This window comes from Helianthus annuus, chromosome 4 (assembly GCF_002127325.2).
Source record: "Helianthus annuus cultivar XRQ/B chromosome 4, HanXRQr2.0-SUNRISE, whole genome shotgun sequence".
NCBI classification, from domain to species: Eukaryota; Viridiplantae; Streptophyta; class Magnoliopsida; order Asterales; family Asteraceae; genus Helianthus; species Helianthus annuus.
Window position 1 is genome coordinate 109028767 of NC_035436.2, and position 23060 is coordinate 109051826.

At 36.9% G+C, this 23060-nt stretch overlaps 1 protein-coding gene and 1 long non-coding RNA gene across 2 annotated transcripts; both read right to left on the bottom strand.

The window, feature by feature from the left end:
* Positions 1 to 5510: 5510 nt before the first annotated feature.
* Positions 5511 to 11334, bottom strand: LOC110933290. The gene is made up of 3 exons (XM_022176520.2): positions 10350 to 11334; positions 6096 to 6149; positions 5511 to 5790 (listed from the first exon to the last, which is right to left on the bottom strand). The coding sequence occupies exons 1-3, from the start codon at positions 11332 to 11334 to the stop codon at positions 5774 to 5776; spliced, it is 1056 nt and encodes a 351-aa protein (XP_022032212.1). The 3' UTR covers positions 5511 to 5773.
* A 913-nt stretch (positions 11335 to 12247) lies between these two features.
* LOC110934593 lies at positions 12248 to 13504 on the bottom strand. The gene is made up of 3 exons (XR_002588463.1): positions 13367 to 13504; positions 12772 to 12825; positions 12248 to 12466 (listed from the first exon to the last, which is right to left on the bottom strand). It is a non-coding gene; the product is annotated as an uncharacterized LOC110934593 (long non-coding RNA).
* Positions 13505 to 23060: the final 9556 nt, after the last annotated feature.

Sequence of the window (23060 nt, forward strand, 5' to 3'; positions counted from 1 at the left end):
ACTAGATTAATATTCTTTGTGGCGTTTGATGTTATCACCTATCAATCGGCATGTATTTCTTTTTGTTTTTTAATTTAGATGTTGCATCTATCCAAATATTTACTATTAAAACATATCCTAATGCTTGTCTGATTTTAAAGCATGATATAAGTGTGCGGATTATAGAGTTTTTACAAGCATTTCAAGAACTAATCTTATTATACAAGGTACATACTTGCCTATTTCACATTTATATATTTGAATTTATGTTCAAATTCCCATAAGCAAATGAAAACACAAAAGACAAATCATTGTTTCAAAAATTCTAATTAACCGTTAGAATATGAATGAACAATGGTGTAAGAAGAACAAGAAACTCCTTTTTTAGCACCTCAAATGAGTTTCACACCCAACCACGGCCTCCCAATTCCAGCAGGAAACAAACCTTCCTTCGCCTTTACCCCATTAACGACGACTAAAAGACTTCAGTTTTCTTGATGTTAAACTCAAGCCCCAAGCATGGCCCCTCATACATGATTATATCTACACCTGTAGCCACATTAACAACATCTCCTATAATCATACCATCATACCATCATTCAAGTGATATGCGTTGAAAAGTAACTTGCACCTATCCCGCATCCTATAAATGAAAGGTGCAAAACTAAGGCAAAAAGACCCAGTCGTAAACCCGATACAATAATCCCCAACATATAACCTAGTTGGTTGCCCATACAAAAAATTAACCCACAGGAAGATGGATGGTTGCCTATATAAACAATGTAATCATCCTTGATACTGTAATATATAACAATATGTCTCTTTATAAAATTGAATAAACTCGCCAGTATTTTTCTCTTATAAAATGTTTTCAAACGCGTTTCAGGTAACTTATTGGGAAGGTAATAGAAGTCCGCTATGGAGCACTAAAGGCTTAAATAAAATGGCTATGATTACCAGAATAAAAGAAGAAATTTATGTTTTATCAATTAGGGTTTATCGCTATAAAAACAGTTGAATGTAATATGGGTTTTATCCCATTTGTTTAATATTAAACTTTGATGTTTTACAAACTCTGAAATATTTCCTAACTACGATCCTAATGATATTTTCTACTGCAGATTTTAACAAACACCGATACCACCTGTAATCTGGCACATGGCTCCCGCCCAGGGTATGGTCGGGGGTTGTGTCAGGGAAGCTCTGTGTGTAATTGTTGATCGATTCGGACGAGTTTCGGTTCATATCGGTGTAAAATTCCAACTTTTCGGTGTATCGTTTGTGTATTTTGGACTGAATCGGTGATTTTCGGTGCAAGTTTCGAACACTTCAGATAGTTTACATTGATTTTCCAAGCAATTTTCGTATTTTAATCATTTTTTAACAATCATGTTAAAAAAAGAAATTCTAATGCGCACGTTAGAAATATTAACATTTCCACAAAGTATTAATTTGACTTTTTATAAACACATATATAGTTCAAATAAATAAGTTATTTCTAATACACACATTAGAAAATAAACAATTAAAAAATTGCTTCCAAACTAACACTTTTGATGAACGTTTTCTAACACACATGTAAGAAGACAAATGATTATAAAAATCGTTTTCATATTTAATGGTTTTATAAATCATTTCTAACACTTTTGTTAGAAGTAAACGATTACAAAAATTTTTATAAAGCTTATCAATAAATAGGTTCTAACAAGCTCGTTAGAAATAAACGATTACAGAAACCATCATCAAACTTAGCGGTTTGTATAAATAACCCGATTCTAACATGCTTGTGTAGAAATATATGATTACAAAAATTATTATAAGGCTTATTAGATTACATAAAAGAAACTTTTTTTAACACTCATTTTTTAAACCATATTATATAAATAATATGATCATTTCTAACAAGCATGTTAGAACATGAAACGTTTACAAAACCATATTGTTTATAAAATAAAGCCGATTTACACTAATAACCCCGATCTACCACAAAGGATTGAAAATTAACAATTCCAAAATCGTTTCAAAAACAAAACGATTGAACTAAAACTATTCGTTTTGTACCGCGGTATAATATTTAATATTGTATCTCAATCTCAATAAATCCAAACACAACAAGTTGTACTATATACATATTTCCTAAAAAAAAATTTTAAGATAATATATTATAAATCCTTTTGTGAACCCAAAATCCTTATAAATAAGGTTTTCAGATTGTGGCAACAATCTCACGATATCTGTTTTAAGTTTATAGGACATGGGTCACAATTATAATGAAAATTATGTAAATAAATATAAAAATATAAAAATAGTAAAGATACTCTCTTTACATATTTTGGAAATTATAGTACATGTACCGTGTACAAATCCTTATGAATATAACGTATAATACAACATATGTAACTAAATTGATTCAAACTATGGTCTACAACAAGTGCTTTAACTGCGTCTTCTTGTATAGTCTTCAACGAGCTCTTAAATCACGTCTTCTTATACATTAATTTCGTACAAAAAAAAAAAAAACAAACTATTATTGACGGTTGTGGCTGTGGCACATGTTCAACACGTTTTTCTTAAAACAGATATCACGCCTCTACTAAAGACGACGCGTCTGTCTCCCAGGGTACAATAGCCAAAGCAGTTTGTACTGCCGGAGAAGGCCACACGCATGAGGTTACACCGGGTAAAATCAGAGTGTTAGACCTTTTGGAAACTAAGAATAGAAATGTAGTTGAATCGTGTAGAGAAACTTATCTCTATATGTTCTAAACATATGGGTCATCAAGTGGTTCTTCTCCAAGGACTCTTCATGCATACATCTCTCTTTCTTGTATCTTTTTACTTATATTTTTTCTAACCACATCAAAAGAGACACATAGCCTACTAAGTATGCAAGAGCCATGGTGGTGAAAAGTCCAACATAATTAGAGACTTTTTGCCATGAAATCTCTAATCAAATGTTATAAAAGAAACTCTACTCAAGAGTTGTCATCAATACACCACATAAAAAGTTTATTAATCTGATAGAAAACTAAACAAGTGATATAAATAACTCTATTGAAGAGTTTGTCACCATATGTAGAATTTAACATTAATAATCCCAATAAATTTATGTTTATCACATTTTAAAATTTTCCAACAAAAATTATGTTGATATACTAAATGCCATGAATACTAACTTAGGCTATCCACAATGACTCGGCATGTTACATTATATGGTGTGGGAGAGTTTGAAAGGGGAGCGTGAAACGAGACGTTACTATCACATCAGCAGAGGGGGCAAGCCCAAAAAAGCACGTAGTGAAAGGGGAGCTTCAAAGTCGCGTTTTAAAATATAAAAAAAATAAACAACTTATCAAAATAAAGCCAAACATCAACCAGCCACATCGCGCCAACCAACAACATCGCGCGACATCACATCCCATTTTGCTCTCACACCGGTGGAAATCCCCATGCCACCCTAAAGGGCGTGTGCCGGCGTGAAGGAAGCCCCACGCCACCCCCAACGCCAACCACACCGTATAGACTTATGATATTGCTAAAGGAGTTTGTAGCAACAAACATTACTACTAATGATAACCAAATCATTGTGAAATGTTGATAACCAAATCATTGTGAAATGTTTTTATTAGTTACTAAATACACTTAACTTTTTCATGTATTGCTTCAACTAAATGTTGTTATATTTGTCCAATTATAAAACGTAAATGTTTAGTCAATATCTTATACATGTATTTTATATGAATATAATCATGTACTCGTCCTTGTTTCTGTTTTAATTATCTGATTGTAATTCTGAGAGCACCATCTAAATACACGAATGTAAAGTAATTATACGCAATTTGGAGAGATATTTGGGCATTTGCAGACTACATATCCTACATATGGGGCCATGTTTGTGTTCACATATTCAACCTCACAAACCAGCAACATGAAATCCTTCTATCTTTACAGTTGTCAATGTAATCATCCCTATAAATTACCAAAATAGTTGATTGGTTTAGAAATTGGTCCCACATCGCTAAGTTTGAATACTCTAACACAGATAAAAACGAACCGGTGTTATTCGGCTTTGATAAACGAGAAAAAGGTCGTCACGGGTTTTCTTTTTGCTGTTTTTCAAACATTAGACTTTTTGATTTCACATATATCACTAAACTAAGTTGAAGATAGGTAATTGCTAGCCCACACGTGACTGTCAACATCGTATTAGACCGGTTCAACTTAAATGTCTCCCGCCTCAAGTTACTTTACAAATTGCAATTGTGTTGACCAGAGGTGTGGGGCTATCTTATCTTATTATGCTAGAAGTTAACAAACAAGCACCTTTCCCATCTTGTCTTTCTTTGACATTTGTCTAACTTATTATTAAAGATACTAAATATTATATATAAAATCTAAATGCTTAATGTCTTTCTTTGACATTTGTCTAACTTATTATTAAAGATACTAAATATTATATATAAAATCTAAATGCTTAAATATCTTGGTAGGGTAGTCGAGCATTGAATGTTTAAGACTTTCAAAAAAATGAACTCTAGTTTAAATCACTCTCTAATATTGTTGAGTAATGTTAAAACAACAGTATGACAGGGAAGGTCCACGATCAACTCCAAAAGACAGCTCCTTGATCAGAATCTGCAACCAAAAAACACTTTTAACCTTAATATGAGAGGAGGCCTCCTGCGTTTGGACTCCGGCGTGAAATTTAGTAGAATGTTCTTTGAGAGTCTTACCGAAAGAAAGGATTAGAGTTCAGAGTGAGAGAGTGAGAGAATAATTTAACCTTTGGCTGGAACATAACTCTTCTTATATAGGTAGACTGTTCTGCCCAAGGAGTTTCATGCCAGCTGTACATCTTCTAGTCCAGGTAAGCTTATCCATCCTTAAGCGTTGTGTGCGTTGTGTTTTGATAAAGAACGTATGTAACACCCAAAAGTGCGTTAAGCGAAAAAGAGTTCGAGTATACTCACAGTGTGTTCTTAGCAAGTAAACACGGTCTGAAATGGATTGAAGGGAGGGCCGGGCCAGCCTGCGTACGGGAACAGAAGCGTAAGTCTTCCAAGGTGTTGAAACGGTCGAAAACGGAGTGTCGAGCGGGATACAGAAGCTACGTACGAAGCTAGTGTCTTCGTACGAAGGCGTGCCTTCGTACGAAGGGAGGCTTCGTACAAGTGCTGCTTCCGTTGTCCAAAATCGAGTGTTCTTCGCGTCTTTCTTCGGGAAAATCAAGTGTTCATCCCTCCAGCCTTAAGCTACTGATTAAACTTAGAGCCGGAGAGGTCTTTGAGCGTTTGAGTTACATGCGGGAACATATACTGGGCTGTACGAAGCTGGTGCCTTCGTACGAAGGTAATGCCTTCATATGAAGCCTGGCTTCATACAAACCAGTCTGGCTCGCGTAAGTGGTTGTTTTGGGCGTTCGGAGCTCTGTTTTTGTAACGTCCATAATTTTTCCTTTTAATTTATTAAATGACAACATACTTTTCTAACAAAATTTGGGCATGACCCGTTTGTAAACGGGAGGTACCCTGTTTTTCATAACCAAATTTCATTCAAACTGTACGCAAACATGCAAAAGACATGACATACACAACAAAAGATGACCTATTTTTAGTTTCGAAACCATTAAGTTTATGTACGCACTTACGACAACTTTCAAAAGACAACCATGACCAAACTAGTTTTAAGTACAAAACATAGACATAAGTAACTAGGTAAATTGACATTGACTTTATACAAAATGCGGAGCGCTTGACGGGCTTGAGATGTGTTCGATCCGGGCAAAGCTTGATAGCTAGACATGAGATTTACCTACATGACCACAACAACATCAAACATCATTAGAACAAAGTTTCCTTCTAACCCAAGAAATTTAACTTACGAACTTGAAATAAACGTGACGTTCACGACTTGTATTAAACTACATTCTTTCATACTTGTACGGTAGTGAGTTCCAACGGAACTTCATGCCAATCTTTCTAGTCTTACAATTTCATCATTCGACCCATTCAAGTGAAGGGTCCATTCATATAGCTTAACCATGCTTAACTCAAAATAGCACAATTATGGATAAACACATATCTAAAGTAAAACCAAAATTTGTACAAGTAGCGTACCTCGGTCTTGATCCCCTTGTTGCTTCACTTGACTCGAACTTTCTTCCTTAACGCCTACATATAGCCATTCATCTTTTAATCTATGTTTCATACTCAATTACATACATCAATTGATAAAAACTATACACAATTTGGCTCATACTTCTTAAACACATTCAATTCACATAAGGTTTATGACATACAAGACTAACATCTTTATTGTGGCATTTTGTCAAACACTTGGTGTGCATAACATGAATAAAGCATAGGGTACAAGTGTTCAATGCATGATTCTACTAGTTCATTCTTAGATCATTAAAACAATCAAATTTCCCACAATAATCATTCCAAATCAGTTTCTAACTATTACTAATCTATCAATAATAACTCTTACACTTACTATTGCAATAATTAGCATATAATTTCATTCCATGTTCTTCATCATCACCCTAGTTCAAGTGGGTTTTTGCTAAAAATCACCCAACTATCTAGAATCAAACATAATTCTTGTTCTAATGTATTTTCCTAACTCTTAAACACACAAATTTCTGCATACATTCATGATTGGGTCGAAACCCTCATTCTATAACTCATCAATTTCAGAATTTCGACTTACCTCTTTGTAGGACAAGCTTAGATTACTAGAGAATCGAGTTCATGCAGGTTATTTGATCTTGATTTCCCTTTCAATCTTGCAGATTTGTAGAACTTAGGGTTTTCCCCTTGGTTCCTTTCTTTGGTCGATCCATAGAACACACCAGGAGGTGTGTTTTGTTTTATTTTATTTAATTGTAAACTTTCTTTACTATATACAAATTTAGCCCCTCTAATTCTAATGGTTGACAATTAACTCATAAACTTTCATTCTTGTTGAACTATTACCACATTCTTTTAACTTAGTTAGTATTACAATATTAGACATTTAAAATAGCATAAATAAATTGCGCATTTTGGGGTGTTACAAGTCTACCCTCCTTAAAAGAGGTTTCGTCCCCGAAACCTGAATACATACCAAATAATGTCGGGTAGAGCTTCCTCATTTCATCCTCTAACTCCCATGTAAGATCCGATCCTTTCCGATGTTGCCATTGCACCAAGACTTGCTTTATAGTTTTGTTCCGAAGGTGCGTTACCTTCGAATCCTTGATAGCTATCGGCTTCTCGATATAATTCAATTTTTCATCCAACTCAATATCGTCAAGGGGCACATATGCCGTCTCATCCGCTAAACACTTTCTTAATTGTGATACATGGAATGTGTCATGTATTCCATCCAAAGTTGGTGGTAACTCCAACCGAAAGGTCCTATGTAGCGAGGACCTAGCTTTCCTCGTTTACGGAAACGGATTATACCTTTCCATGGGGAAACCTTTAATAACACATAATCACCTACTTGAAATTCAATGGGTCGCCTCCTTTGATCTGCATAGGCCTTTTGTCGATCTTGAGCCGCTTTCAAACGGGCTCGCACAAGATCGATCTTCTCGTTAGTTTTAGCCACCACCTCGTTGGGTGCAATTTCTCTCTGTCCCACATCTCCCCAACAAATTGGAGTTCTACACTTTCTTCCATACAACAATTCATACGGTGCCATTCGAATGCCATTGTGGTAGCTGTTGTTGTATGAAAATTCCACCAACGGCAAGTGGTCATCCCAGCTTCCCCCGAAGTCTATCACACATGCTCGCAGCATGTCGATAAGTGTTTGAATAGTCCGCTCGGACTGACCATCCGTTTGGGGGTGGTAAGCGGTACTGAAATGTAATTTTGTACCCATACTTTCATTAAAACCTTGCCAATATCGAGATGTGAATCGGGTATCTCGATCCGACACAATAGATACAGGAACTCCGTGTCGTGATATTATCTCGTTAACATAAATCTCCGCCATCTTTTCGGAGGAGAAAGCTTCCCGAATGGGTAAGAAATGCGCACTCTTGGTGAGGCGATCTACGATCACACATATAGCATCGTGACCTTTCCTTGTCTTAGGAAGCTTGGTCACTAGATCCATCGTCAATTCTTCCCATTTCCATACCGGAATCTCTAACGGTTGCAACTTCCCATATGGTTTCTGATGTTCTGCCTTTACCTGCAGACATGTCAAACATTTGGCAACATACTTGACAATATCACGCTTCATGCCGGGCCACCAATAACTTTTCTTCAAGTCCAAATACATTTTTGTAGCTCCAGGATGAACCGAAAATCGGGATTTGTGAGCTTCTTCGAGTAATACACCCTTTGCTTCGCGAAACCAAGGTATCCAAATACGACCATACATGGTTTTAATTCCATCGGATCTTTCTTCGAATTTATCCACAAACCCCTTTGTTCTTTCCTTTTTGGAATCCATTCCGCTTAGTGACTTGATTTGGGCTTCTTTAACCATTTCGAGAAATCGAGGTGTAATTATCATCTTCATGGACTTTACTTGAATTGGAGGCGGGTAATCCTTTCGGCTCAGGGCATCGGCTACTACGTTAGCTTTACCCGGATGATAAAGGATCTCACAATCATAATCTTTAAGAAGTTCTAACCACCTTCGTTGCCTCATATTTAATTCCCTTTGCTCGAAAAAGTATTTAAGGCTTTTGTGGTCAGAATAAATAACGCTTTTCGTGCTGTAAAGATAGTGCCTCCATATCTTCAAAGCAAATACTACTGCAGCTAACTCCAAATCATGGGTTGGGTAATTACTTTCGTGTGTCTTCAATTGCCTAGAAGCATAGGCAATGACTCTACCCCTTTGCATCAAAACACATCCCAACCCTAGGTGTGACGCATCCGTAAACACCACCAAGTCTTCCGTTCCATCTGGTAGAGTTAGTACCGGGGAACTCGACAGCTTTTCTTTCAAGGTTTGAAACGCCCTTTCTTGATCTGTACCCCATGAAAACTTCTCATCCTTCTTGGTTAACTTGGTCAACGGCAAGGCCAATTTAGAAAAGTCTTGGATAAACCTCCTATAATAGCCTGCTAAACCCAAAAAGCTTCTTACTTCACTTGGGTTCTTGGGAGGTACCCATTTCATAACGGCTTCCACCTTTGACGGGTCTACTAAGATACCATCCGCATTAATAACATGACCGAGAAATTGTACCTCTCTAAGCCAAAAAAGCACACTTGGAGAATTTCGCGTACAATTTCTCCTTGCGAAGCACTTCAAGAACCTCACGTAAATGGCATGCATGATCGGCTTTACTTCGGGAATAAACCAGGATATCATCGATAAAAACTATAACGAATCTGTCTAACATGGGCCGACAGACTCGATTCATAAGATCCATGAACGCGGCAGGCGCGTTCGTTAATCCAAAGGACATTACTAAGAACTCGTAATGCCCGTATCGCGTTCTAAAAGCCGTTTTCGCCACATCCTCATCTCGTACTCTTAACTGATGGTACCCGGACCGCAAGTCTATTTTTGAAAACCAACTTGCCCCTTGTAACTGATCGAAGAGATCATCGATTCGGGGCAATGGGTATCGGTTTTTCACAGTCAGCTTATTCAACTCGCGGTAATCGATGCACATGCGCATCGAACCATCTTTCTTTTTGACAAAAAGTACAGGCGCTCCCCATGGCGACACACTCGGGCGTATAAATCCCTTGTCGAGCAGTTCTTGTATTTGTACCATTAGCTCCCGCATTTCTGTTGGGGCCAGCCTATAAGGGGCCTTGGCTACGGGTTTGGCATCAGGGTACAATTCGATCTTGAAATCCACTTCGCGTTCTGGTGGAAGCCCCGGTAAATCTTCCGAAAAAACATCAAGAAACTCATTCACAACTTCAACCTCTTCTATCTTAGGGGTATTCTGCTTAGTATCCACCACGTAAGTTAGAAATGCCTTGCTTCCATTTCGTACGTATTTGTATGCTTGGACTATAGAACAAAGCTTTGAATTGATATTCCTTTCCCCTTGTATGCTTACCCGTTTTCCTTCCGATGTTAACACATGAATTACCTTCTTCTCACATTGAATTTCGGCCTGATGTATAGCTAGCCAATCCATGCCAACTATAACCTTAATTCCCCCAATATCATGGGAATAAGGTCAATAGCAAACTTTTCGTCTTCAATGATTATTTCACAATCTCTACAAACTTCGTGCAACAAGTAACTCTTACTATCGGCTATTTCTACTTCTAATGGTACACGCAGCCTTTCGATTTTAAAGGAGGGGTGTGACACTAATTCACTTGATACAAACGATCTACTGGCACCGGTATCAAATAACACATACGTAGGCATCGAGTTCAATGAGAATATACCTGATACAACATTCGGGTGGTCCTTCGCTTCCTCGGTTGTGATCTGAAACATCCTCCCCTTAGCTCTTGGGGCTTCCTCCTTTCTTGCCTCCTTATCAGCCTTCTGTTGAAGCTTGGGACACTCAGCCTTAATATGACCCGGTTGGAAACAGTTGTAACACGTTCTTGAAGGATTAGGACACCTATAGTATGGGTGTCCCTCTTGACCACAATTGTAACAACCCTTCTTCCCTTCCAAACATTCCCCCGTGTGTAACTTTCCGCACGTTTTGCATTTCGGAATACTACCCTTCGCCTTATCCTTCTTGCCTTGATCTTGAAATTTTGGTTTCTTTGAAGGGCTCGAGCTGGAAACATTTTCAGATACTCTCTTTTCGCCTCTTTCTGCCTGTCTTCTCATTTCAATCTCCCTATCTCGGGCCAGTTCAATGAGCTCATTCAAAGTTTCACATTTAGCGGGAATTATGAACTCCCGATATTCAGCCTTCAACATACCGTAATAACGGTTTATCTTCATTCTCTCCGTTCCTGCTATCTCGTTACAGAACTTTAGCTTATCAAGGAAAACGTTGGTGATTTCATCAATGGTTTCATCCTTCTGACGAAGATGTAAGAAATCTTCTTGGATCTTGTCGATGGCAGATTGTGGACAGTGGTGCTTCAGAAAAGGTTCCTTGAACTCTTGCCATGTCAAGACTTGAACTTTTTCTTCCCCAAGCTCTTTACTATAAACATCCCACCAATCCTTAGCTCGGAGTTGTAGCAAACCGGTGGCGAACATCACTTGATCCTCCTTTTCACAATGACTCCTTACGAACACCGCTTCCATACTTGCAATCCACCTTTGACATACTATAGGATCAATTTCTCCTTTGAATGGTAACGGGTTGCACGCCATAAATTCTTTGTAAGTGCACTTGTGAGTTCCTTTCCTTTCTTGCATTACATTAATCATTCCTTTTAACTCGTCTATCTTACTCGCCATCATGGATTCTACCACTTCTAGCACATGACCTTCTACTTCTTGGGCTAAATGAGGAATACTTGCTTACATTGCCCGTCCAATCTCTTCCGAGATCATAGTTTTCAGCTGTTCTTGTCGTGTCGCTTCATCCTCATTCGTATCCGTCATCTACACATAAACATCATTCTTTATTCCAAGCATTCAATCATCCTTTCCGTCAAATAATCATTCTTTTAGTACATACTTCCTTGAAAGTTAACATTCATGCATACTATTATTCTTTAGAGTCTTATTATAGCGTTTGCAATACTTCACGTATGATAGAAAACATTAAGCAGAACATCGCAATTGAAAAAGGCTGAAAACAGGCTCCACCGTAAATTACGGTGTCACCGTAATTTACGGTGGCATTATTTCCTTTACGGTGTAAGGCTACTGCCTTACGGCAGAAGAATTTCATTCCAGTGTCTACCGTAAGTTACGGTGTCACCGTAACTTACGGTGACGCCCAGCATACTTTAATGAATTTCTTACTTGACAGCCATCTGTTCAACCCGTTTTAACCCGTACCAGTCCGTTTCGTCCCAAACTTTCACACGTCATCCCGTGATGATTTTCCTAACATTCCCTAACCAACTCATTCATAATATGAAATCAACTTTAAAGGTAGTTACTTGCTTCGCGCCGCGGGTCGAACACACTCTTCACATGAGCTTCCGGTTTGAGTTCAAGCATTTGATGCTTGAATCCCTCAAACCTACGCTCTGATACCAACTTGTAACGTCCATAATTTTTCCTTTTAATTTATTAAATGACAACATACTTTTCTAACAAAATTTGGGCATGACCCGTTTGTAAACGGGAGGTACCCTGTTTTTCATAACCAAATTTCATTCAAATTGTACGCAAACATGCAAAAGACATGACATACACAACAAAAGATGACCTATTTTTAGTTTCGAAACCATTAAGTTTATGTACGCACTTACGACAACTTTCAAAAGACAACCATGACCAAACTAGTTTTAAGTACAAAACATAGACATAAGTAACTAGGTAAATTGACATTGACTTTATACAAAATGCGGAGCGCTTGACGGGCTTGAGATGTGTTCGATCCGGGCAAAGCTTGATAGCTAGACATGAGATTTACCTACATGACCACAACAACATCAAACATCATTAGAACAAAGTTTCCTTCTAACCCAAGAAATTTAACTTACGAACTTGAAATAAACGTGACGTTCACGACTTGTATTAAACTACATTCTTTCATACTTGTACGGTAGTGAGTTCCAACGGAACTTCATGCCAATCTTTCTAGTCTTACAATTTCATCATTCGACCCATTCAAGTGAAGGGTCCATCCATATAGCTTAACCATGCTTAACTCATAATAGCACAATTATGGATAAACACATATCTAAAGTAAAACCAAAATTTGTACAAGTAGCGTACCTCGGTCTTGATCCCCTTGTTGCTTCACTTGACTCGAACTTTCTTCCTTAACGCCTACATATAGCCATTCATCTTTTAATCTATGTTTCATACTCAATTACATACATCAATTGATAAAAACTATACACAATTTGGCTCATACTTCTTAAACACATTCAATTCACATAAGGTTTATGACATACAAGACTAACATCTTTATTGTGGCATTTTGTCAAACACTTGGTGTGCATAACATGAATAAAGCATAGGGTACAAGTGTTCAATGCATGATTCTACTAGTTCATTCTTAGATCATTAAAACAATCAAATTTCCCACAATAATCATTCCAAATCAGTTTCTAACTATTACTAATCTATCAATAATAACTCTTACACTTACTATTGCAATAATTAGCATATAATTTCATTCCATGTTCTTCATCATCACCCTAGTTCAAGTGGGTTTTTGCTAAAAATCACCCAACTATCTAGAATCAAACATAATTCTTGTTCTAATGTATTTTCCTAACTCTTAAACACACAAATTTCTGCATACATTCATGATTGGGTCGAAACCCTCATTCTATAACTCATCAATTTCAGAATTTCGACTTACCTCTTTGTAGGACAAGCTTAGATTACTAGAGAATCGAGTTCATGCAGGTTATTTGATCTTGATTTCCCTTTCAATCTTGCAGATTTGTAGAACTTAGGGTTTTCCCCTTGGTTCCTTTCTTTGGTCGATCCACAGAACACACCAGGAGGTGTGTTTTGTTTTATTTTATTTAATTGTAAACTTTCTTTACTATATACAAATTTAGCCCCTCTAATTCTAATGGTTGACAATTAACTCATAAACTTTCATTCTTGTTGAACTATTACCACATTCTTTTAACTTAGTTAGTATTACAATATTAGACATTTAAAATAGCATAAATAAATTGCGCATTTTGGGGTGTTACAGTTTTCGCCTGAATCGGATGTATTGTCGAGTCCTTTTCATGGTGGTTTCAACACTACGTAGTCCCACTATCCAGTGAACGAAATATGTGTCGGTTTTGGTCCGGTTTTGTGTAGAAATCGAGTTTTAAACGGGTTTAAAAGGGTTTTTACTTGGACTAACACTTGGTGAGTGTGAAATCTGCAGATTTCTAACTTGGGAAGCCGAAGCTAGGCCCAATACACTCGGTTAAGTGTAGATCCGTTGTAAAATAAGAAGTTTTGATGAAAAAGATGAAGGTTTTTGTAAAAAAATGAAGGTTTTCATAAAAATAAAGAAGTTTAGATGAAAATAGAGAAGTTTGGATGAAATCAGAGTTAAACTCGTGGAAAATCGTAGTGGAAATCATTGCGAAACATGTAAAAATAGTAGATCTTACTTGGAAAATAGCGGGACAGGAATTCGGGAGCATTTTGAGTGAAATGGCAGCAAATTAGAATGAGAGAAGTGGGCTTGGTATTTATAAAGGAGAGCTGAAGGTCTTGTTCAAAGCTGGCTGCCTTCGTACGAAGCCATTGTTTTCGTACGAGGTGACCATTTTTGTGTGAAAAATTCATGTTTCGCGTGTCAAGTGTTCGTTTGATGTGTTTGTTTGCGTTAGTTAGTTCGAGTACTTAAAGTATTTTAGCGAGATGTCAAATGTCGTGTTGCGTTGCGTTTTAGCGAGATAAATCGAGTTGCGAGAGTGAGCGTTTGAGCGTTTTAAGCGAATATAAAGCACATATAACACATTTAACAATTAAGCACATAATAAATAACAAAAATATAAATAAATCCGCGTTTTGAGTTTGCATTGAGTTTGCTGTCACACCCCAAGCGATGGCGGAAACGTCGGGATGAGACGGAAATGAGATTGCAAGAGACTTCATAACACTATGTGACAATATAGATTAATTTAAGCTTCATTGCAAAACTAATTGTCATACAAGATTCAAATATAAAAACAACATTATCTCAAAACAAACATAATATCAAAATAGTAATTTAATCTAGGTGTGTATCTAGTCCACCAAAATCTTGTTTCATCATTTAATCAATCAACCTGCAACATGTATTAAAATATATCAACAAAAAGTTGGCGAGTATACAAGTTTTGTTACAGAGCATAATATAGAATAAAATTGTTTAAAGTCTCATATCCAACATGAATCATAATATGCAAGTTTACAAGCATGCCGAAACGGTGTACTATATGTTCAAACCCAAGAATCCAACGCGTTAAAATAGCATATCCCAAATAGAGTAACGGGAGGTAAACATGTTTAACTTAACAATACCCCAAGTTTCGTGGGTGGTGCGTTAATCCTATAGCGCTATAATTGTTAAGGTAGGCTAGCAAAGTTAATGAAGCATATATCGACACAAATAGTTTACATTAGCATACAAGTCTAAACAAGCATTATATAGTTTCATGTTAAGCATGGATAGAGTTTAAAATAGTTTCATTTGAAGTGTAATTTTGTATAACATACTTGTTGCATCCAAAAGCGAAAAAGGAAAACGGGTCGAGTATACCCACGGTTTTGCAAGCTTTCCTACTTGATAATCCCGCGAGTGTTTGTTGTTTAGAGTGGAACACTGTAACAACTCTCATTAAAATTAATAATTAGAATGATAATTAGTCAATAAGGAAACCCTAATTGAGACACCCAAGTAATTCCGCACTAACCCTAAAATTTCCTGAACAATCGGAATCAGGATCAGGGCCCCTAAAACTCAGGGGAGGGTTAAACCCTAATTGATATTTATCTATTTAAATCGTTGTCACAATTGAAAAATGAAAGTTTGATGATTCAGCTAAGCTAGTCCCGAAATCAGCTAGGCTCGGGAAATAGACTGCACCCTTTACGGACCGTAAGGGTAGGTCCATACGGACCGTAAGCCTAACCACATCCTTTACGGACCGTAAGGGTTAAGTCATACGGTCCGTAAGAGATGCTATTTTCTGGCTATAAATAGCCGACATTGGGACTTGAATTTTGGAATGAAAGCGACGTTCAATTGCTGTCTGTGCGTCGAATTAGAGTCAGTATACTACAAAATAAACACACACCGCACTCGAATCGCTGCCGCGGAACAGGGTAATTACTCGATCGCTATTACGATTCATTTTCCGAGATCAATATATCCAAAGAATGTTTAAGTGCCGCCCACATTAGGGTTATACTTTGTCGTTCGTCGTTAATTCGATGAATGAGTTTAAGTATCGCACTTTGTCGTTCATTGTGAGAATTTGATCTCGTGAGTTATCGTAACTGCTGTATTGATCACTAACCCTGTTTTGTGTGCATTATTGTTGAAATTAGGTTAACAGGGCTAAAATCATATTCTATCCATACTAAATCTGCAATGCGAGTCATTCTCTTTTTATCAAATGTTTTACAATACTCCAAATCATTTTTCAGAGTTATAATTACAGTGATTAAGTTTATGTAATCACCAAATTACAGCCGGTATGTGGGGTATTGTGCACAGTATTATTATTGTTTCATTCACATTAGGTGGGCGAGCCTAAAAATAAGTGATATACGTCACTCATTGGGACAGCCAATGGTGATATGACCACAGTCACAGAGCTGGTCTGTGACAAATACCTATTCTTGAAAGTTGTTTGATAATAAACATATGTAAAAACTCTTGATACTGTAAATTATAACAAATGTGTCGTTTTCAGTAAATAGAATGATTCACTCAGTATTTCCCCGCTGACAAAACCTTTTTTCAAACATGTTTCAGGTGATCTACTGTAAATCAGGAAAAGTGCTGAGGAGCATTTCAAGCTTAAAATAGTGGCTCAGTATAAAATAAAGAAATATGTTTTGAAATAAGGATTTATCACTAAAACTTATGTATTGTAAATTATCGGGGTTTATCCCGAATTGTGAAATTAAATAATCGGGAAAAGTTTTAAGCTTTACAACGATCCTGATGTTAAAATTTCCGCTGCTAAAATCACATAAATAAATATCACGGGATTTCTGTCCCGCGGCTCCTGAAACTGGTCAAACCGGGTCGGGGGCCGTGACAGAAATAAGGTGGTATCAGAGCCACTGAGTTAAGCTAATTAAGTATTTAAGAGATACTTAATCTTTCCTGATTACTGTTATGTGATTATGTGTTTTTAATTGACTATTTGTTAGTTACAGTATGGGTAAGCAAAAGTTGCAAGATATCTATTTTAAACTAGATAGGTCAGTCTACGAAGAGGGAAGTTCATCCAAAACTAAATTTTCAAAGCTCCCTACAATTCCTGAAGATGGAATATTTGTGCGTAAAGCACAGTATGAAAACCCACTTTCTCCTAGAAAAAGGAGTATGATTATTAAGAAAAGTAAGGAGCAAATCCGAGAAAAGAGGATTAAAAAGGAAACCAAGGAGATAATTAATAAATCACCGTGGGAAGATAAGTTAGATGAAAAATAGACAAATTTGTATATGCTAGCTACTGTAGCGGAAAATGCAAATCTTTAAAGTACTCTAAATCTAGTACTAGTACTTCTCAGTAAGTAGATAAATAAAGCTGAGTGTGTGTTCTTTCTTGTATTTTGTACAAATAATGTGCAATAAAACTTTGATGTTTATTTGTTAAACTTTGTTCCAAAGTTTTAACTTAGCATTTCTGTGCATTTTGCATATATGCTACAGAGCATGAGCGAGATATCTGAAGCTTTTCAGAACCTCAATCTTTACCCGGTGAATATAGAAGTTTCCCAAGAGTTTACTGGATACTTTGCTGATGTGGACCAACCTGTAGAATTCCATGCTCCACCTTTGATAAAGCCAAAACGAAAGAAAAAGAAGAATTATGTATGGGGTAGTCGTATTCGTAGGAAAAAGCCAGTTCCGAAACTTCATAAAATAAACAACCCTTTAGAAAAAGAAAAAGAAATTGTAATCAAGGAGAGTTCTAAACAGCAAGAGATGGAAACTGAAGTTAGGAAAGATTCTAGGCAAATGGAAATACAGTTTGAGGAATATTCTAAGGAAATAGAAATGGAAGTAGGACAAGGTTCTAGACCAACTCAGATAGAAATCGGAGAGAGCTCCAATCAAAACCAAAACCAGGGAATAACTTTTCAGGATAAAATAGATTTTCTATTGGCAAACTGTGAAACTATTCAGCCTGTCAATACGAATGTTTTTACCTATCCTAGTGAAAATCCACTCCCTATGAATTTTGCACCAGCAATCCCAGACCCAATAGTCCACGCTCAACCTGTAGAAATGGAAGAATGGTGGACGAATGATTGGCAATTTCAAAATATTATCAACGACCCTTATTCCTTCTTTCCGCAATTCGATCCAGAACCCCTACCTAATCCACCAATGAGCACTGAGAATATGGCTGAACTTCGCCATTTCGGTGAAGAGTTGATGGATGCAGAGAATAGAATCAGGGAGATAGGGGGACAAATTGCTTGGAAGTATGATGAAAGGGAAATGCGTTTTTAGAACAACAAATGGTGAGGGATAGGAAGATGGTAAAACTATAGTTGTGTAATAGTATAGTAAATAGTGAAATCAGTCTGTAACATAACTCCAAATAAAACTTTGTAAAATATCTGTGTGTAGTGATGCATACTATAACGGATATGAAATAGAATCGAGAAATCGATAGTTTTTGACTTTATGTGCATTATGAATTTTCTGAGTGTTTGTGTATAAATTGCTATTTATCAAGATACTAATTAATATATATTATCAGATGGCTAATAATGGTAATGAACCGGTAAATGAAGCTAATCAGTCAGAGCAACATCCAGGGGATCAATATATGACTAGACAAGATATTGAAAATGTTGTTGCTCAAGGGATAGCCAATGCTATTCCAGCATTTGTTGCTGCTGTAAAAAGTCCAATCGAACTGCAACATATCATTCCTAGTAAACGTACTACTGAAGATAACTTCAGTAATAGTATAAACGGTGGCCATAATCATGTTAATCATGATAATGAATCCCAGCACACGCCGCTCCCTAAGAAACAGAAAGCTGCAACACCTGGTTGCACTTTCAAAGAATTCCTTGCTTGTAAACCCACTGGATTTGCAGGCAATGAAGGGGCAACTGCATCGCTGCGTTGGTTTGAGAAAACCGAAGCAGTAATTGCAATAAGTAAGTGTGCCAAAGATGATCAGGTCATGTACGCATCGAATCTGTTTAAAGAAGGAGCACTGGAATGGTGGAACACTGTGTTACAAGCTAAAGAAAGAAATAGGGCTTATGCTATGACTTGGGAAGAATTCAAGAGTCTGGTAGAAAGAAAATTCTGTCCTGAGTATGAAAAGGAACAAATGGCAAATAAGTTCCTAACTCATCGGATGATAGGTGTGGATTGTCGTGGTTATACTTCGACATTCATTGAATATGCTAGAGTAGTACCTAACCTGGCTTCGCCAGAATCGGTACTCATTTCTCGCTATATTTGGGGATTAATTAGCGAAATTCGAAATATCGTTAAGGCTGCGAGACCTCGCACTATTGACGATGCAGTAGAATTAGCTAACACCTTAACTGATGAACTGATACGCACACGAGACGAAGATAGGAAGAAGGAATTAGCTCAGAAAATTACCCAAGGATTTAGGATGGGTAATAGTAGTAATTTCAAGAAAAGAGGAACAGGGCAACCTTCAACTGTGCCATTTTGCAAAATTTGCAAAAAGAAACATTTTGGAAAATGTAACAAACTTTGCAATTTTTGCAAAACAACAGGACATCGGGAAGAAAACTGCAGAAAGAAATCCATAATTTGTTACAATTGTGGGGAAGCCGGACATATCAAACCAGAATGTCCTAAGTTAGTTAACCCAGTAGACAACAAACCCAAGGCAGCTGAAGGAGCTACTAAGAAGAATGCCAAAGCATTCCAGCTAACTACTCAAGAAGCAGAACTCATCCCGGATGTGATAGCCGGTACGTTTTTAGTTCACAATATTTATGCAAAAGTATTATTTGACTATGGTGCAAACCAAAGTTTTATAAATACTTCATTCTGTCAAGCTCTTAAGTTACCTTTAACTACCGTTAGGCAGATTTTTACAGTCGAAACTGCAGATGGGAATTCAGTCAAAATCCATCAGGTTTTGCAAAAAGTAGAAATAAAACTCTTAGGTCATAAATTTACTGCAAACCTATTGCCTATGAAATTAGCCGAGTTTGATGTTGTGTTAGGAATGGATTGGTTAATAGCCAACCATGCTCAAATCAGTTGTGATAGAAACTCTATAGAAATTCAACCACCTACTGGAGAGATAATTAAGATTTCAGGAGATAAACCTCGAAAGCCACTGAAGTTCATATCAGTAATGAAAGTTGCTAATTATGAACAGAAGCAGGGAATAGTATATATGATTTCAGTAATCATTTGTACTAAAGGAAAAGAACTTAAGGAAATCCCTGTAGTCTTAGAATACCCAGATGTATTTCCAGAAGATTTACCTGGGTTACCACCAGATAGGGAGGTAGAATTTAGGATTCATCTAATTTCAGGAACTACACCGATAGCCAAGGCACCCTATCGATTAGCTCCTACCGAAATGTTAGAATTAAAGAAGCAATTAGATGAATTACTAAGCAAAGGATTTATACAACCTAGTTCATCCCCTTGGGGTGCACCGGTGTTGTTTGTGAAAAAGAAAGATGGATCGATGAGAATGTGTATCGATTATAGAGAATTGAATAAGGTTACAATTAAGAATCGATACCCGTTACCTAGGATTGATGATCTTTTCGATCAATTACAAGGCGCTAAATATTTTTCTAAGATAGACTTGCGCTCCGGATATCATCAATTAAAGGTTCAAGAAGAAGACATACCTAAAACTGCATTTAGGACTAGGTATGGACATTAAGAGTTTACAGTCATGCCCTTTGGATTAACTAATGCACCCGCAGCATTTATGGACATGATGAACAGGATCTGTAAACCATATTAGGATAAATTTGTAATTGTTTTCATAGACGATATACTTATTTATTCAAAAAGTCAGGTCGAACATTGCCAGCACTTGCATGCACTCTTAACTTTGTTAAGAAAAGAAAAGTTGTACGCTAAATTCTCAAAGTGTGAATTTTGGCTACAAGAAGTGCAATTCTTAGGACACATGGTGAATCACGAAGGTATTCACGTAGATCCTGCTAAGATAGAAGCAATTACCAATTGGAAGGTTCCGCAAACTGCAATGGAAATTAGAAGTTTTATAGGTTTGGCCGGTTATTATAGACGGTTTATTAAGGATTTTTCCAAAATAGCTGTACCATTAACTAAGCTAACCTGTAAAGCCACTAAGTTTGAGTGGGGACATAAACAAGAAGAAGCCTTCAGAATTCAAAATCAGAAATTAACCAATGCTCCAATCTTAGCCTTACCAGAAGGAACAGAAGATTTTGAGGTATATTGTGATGATTCAAAATTAGGATACGGATGTGTGTTGATGCAACGCAAAAAGGTAATTGCGTATGCTTCCAGACAATTGAAGAAGCACGAGGAAAACTATACGACTCATGATTTAGAATTAGGAGCTATAGTTTTTGCCCTTAAGATATAGAGACATTATCTGTATGGAAGTAAGTTTACTGTTTATACAGATCATAAGAGTTTAAGATATATATTTAGGCAAAAAGAGTTAAACATGAGGCAAAGAAGATGCATGGAAATCCTGAGTGATTACGATTGTGATATTCAATATCACGAAGGAAAGGCAAACGTAGTCGCAGACGCCTTAAGTCGTAAGTTCCATGAAAAGCAAAAGCGAGTCTGTGCTCTTAGAATAAATCTACAAGTAGATTTAATGGAACAATTGAAGGAAATTCAGGAAACGGCAATCAAGGACGATGCCGAAGGAATGAAAGGTTACCTAAAAGAATTAGAACAAGGAAAGGATGGAATCTGGAAATTCCATAACAGCAGAATTTGGGTACCTAAACAAGGAAATTTAAGATCAAAGATTTTAGAGGAAGCTCATAAATCTAGGTATACTATACACCCAGGAAACAATAAGATGTACCAAGATTTAAGAAATAATTTTTGGTGGATAGGAATGAAAAAGTAGCCGAAGACGTATCTAAGTGTTTAACCTGTTCACAAGTTAAAGCCGAACATCAAAAACCCTCAGGTCTACTACAACAGTTAGAAATACCGGTATGGAAATGGGAACTCATAACAATGGACTTTGTTACTAAGTTACCCAAGACCAGAAAAGGTAATGATGCCATTTGGGTAATCGTGGATCGATTAACCAAATCAGCTCATTTTCTACCAATAAAGGAAACCTTTAGTATGGAAAGGTTAGCCAAATTGTATGTAGATGAAATAGTATCCTTACATGGAGTTCCACTCTCCATTGTATCGGATAGAGATAGTCGTTTCACTTCCCGTTTCTGGACAAGTTTCCAAGAATCAATGGGAACCCGACTCAATCTAAGTACCGCATATCATCCACAAACGGACGGACAAAGTGAAAGGACGATCCAAACTCTGGAAGACATGCTCCGTGCATGTGTAATTGACTTTGGAGGTAATTGGGATAATCATTTACCATTAATTGAATTCTCCTATAACAATAGTTATCACTCAAGTATCGAAGCCGCTCCATTCGAAGCACTGTATGGACGCAAGTGCAGAACACCCGTATATTGGGCGGAAATAGGAGAAAGTCAATTATCAGGTCCGGAAATTGTGCAAGAAACCACAGACAAGATAACTCAAATTAAGGAAAGATTGAAAACAGCCAGAGATCGCCAGAAAAGCTATGCAGACAATCGTCGCAAGCCACTCGAATTCCAGATAGGAGACAAAGTAATTTTGAAAGTATCTCCTTGGAAAGGAGTAGTACGATTTGGTAAGAAAGGAAAACTGAGTCCAAGATATGTTGGACCATTCCCAGTGATTCAACGAATCGGACCAGTTGCTTATCGCTTACAACTACCAGAAGAACTAGCTGGAGTACATGATGTATTTCATGTATCCAATCTTAAGAAATGTCTATCAGACGAATCCCTGGTAGTATCTCTTCAAGATGTGGAGGTAAATGAAAAGCTGAAATTTATAGAAAAACCTTTACAAATAGAAGACCGAAAAGTCAAGTTTCTCAAACACAAGCGACTAGTACTGGTGAAAGTCAAATGGAATTCAAAGAGAGGACCGGAATACACTTGGGAACTGGAATCAGAAATGAAGCGCAAGTATCCTCATCTGTTTCAGTGAATCTCGAGGACGAGATTTTTTTTTCTTAAAGGTGGGGAGGATGTAACAACTCTCATTAAAATTAATAATTAGAATGATAATTAGTCAATAAGGAACCCTAATT

Excerpts from the sequence above, each read along its gene's own strand:
- LOC110933290 (XM_022176520.2), bottom strand. The coding sequence starts at position 11,334 with ATGGCGAGTAAGATAGACGAGTTAAAAGGAATGATTAATGTAATGCAA. Across the intron at positions 6,150-10,349 it reads CCACCCGAATGTTGTATCAG|GCGTTAAGGAAGAAAGTTCG; the intron begins GTATATTCTCAT and ends GGCTATATGTAG.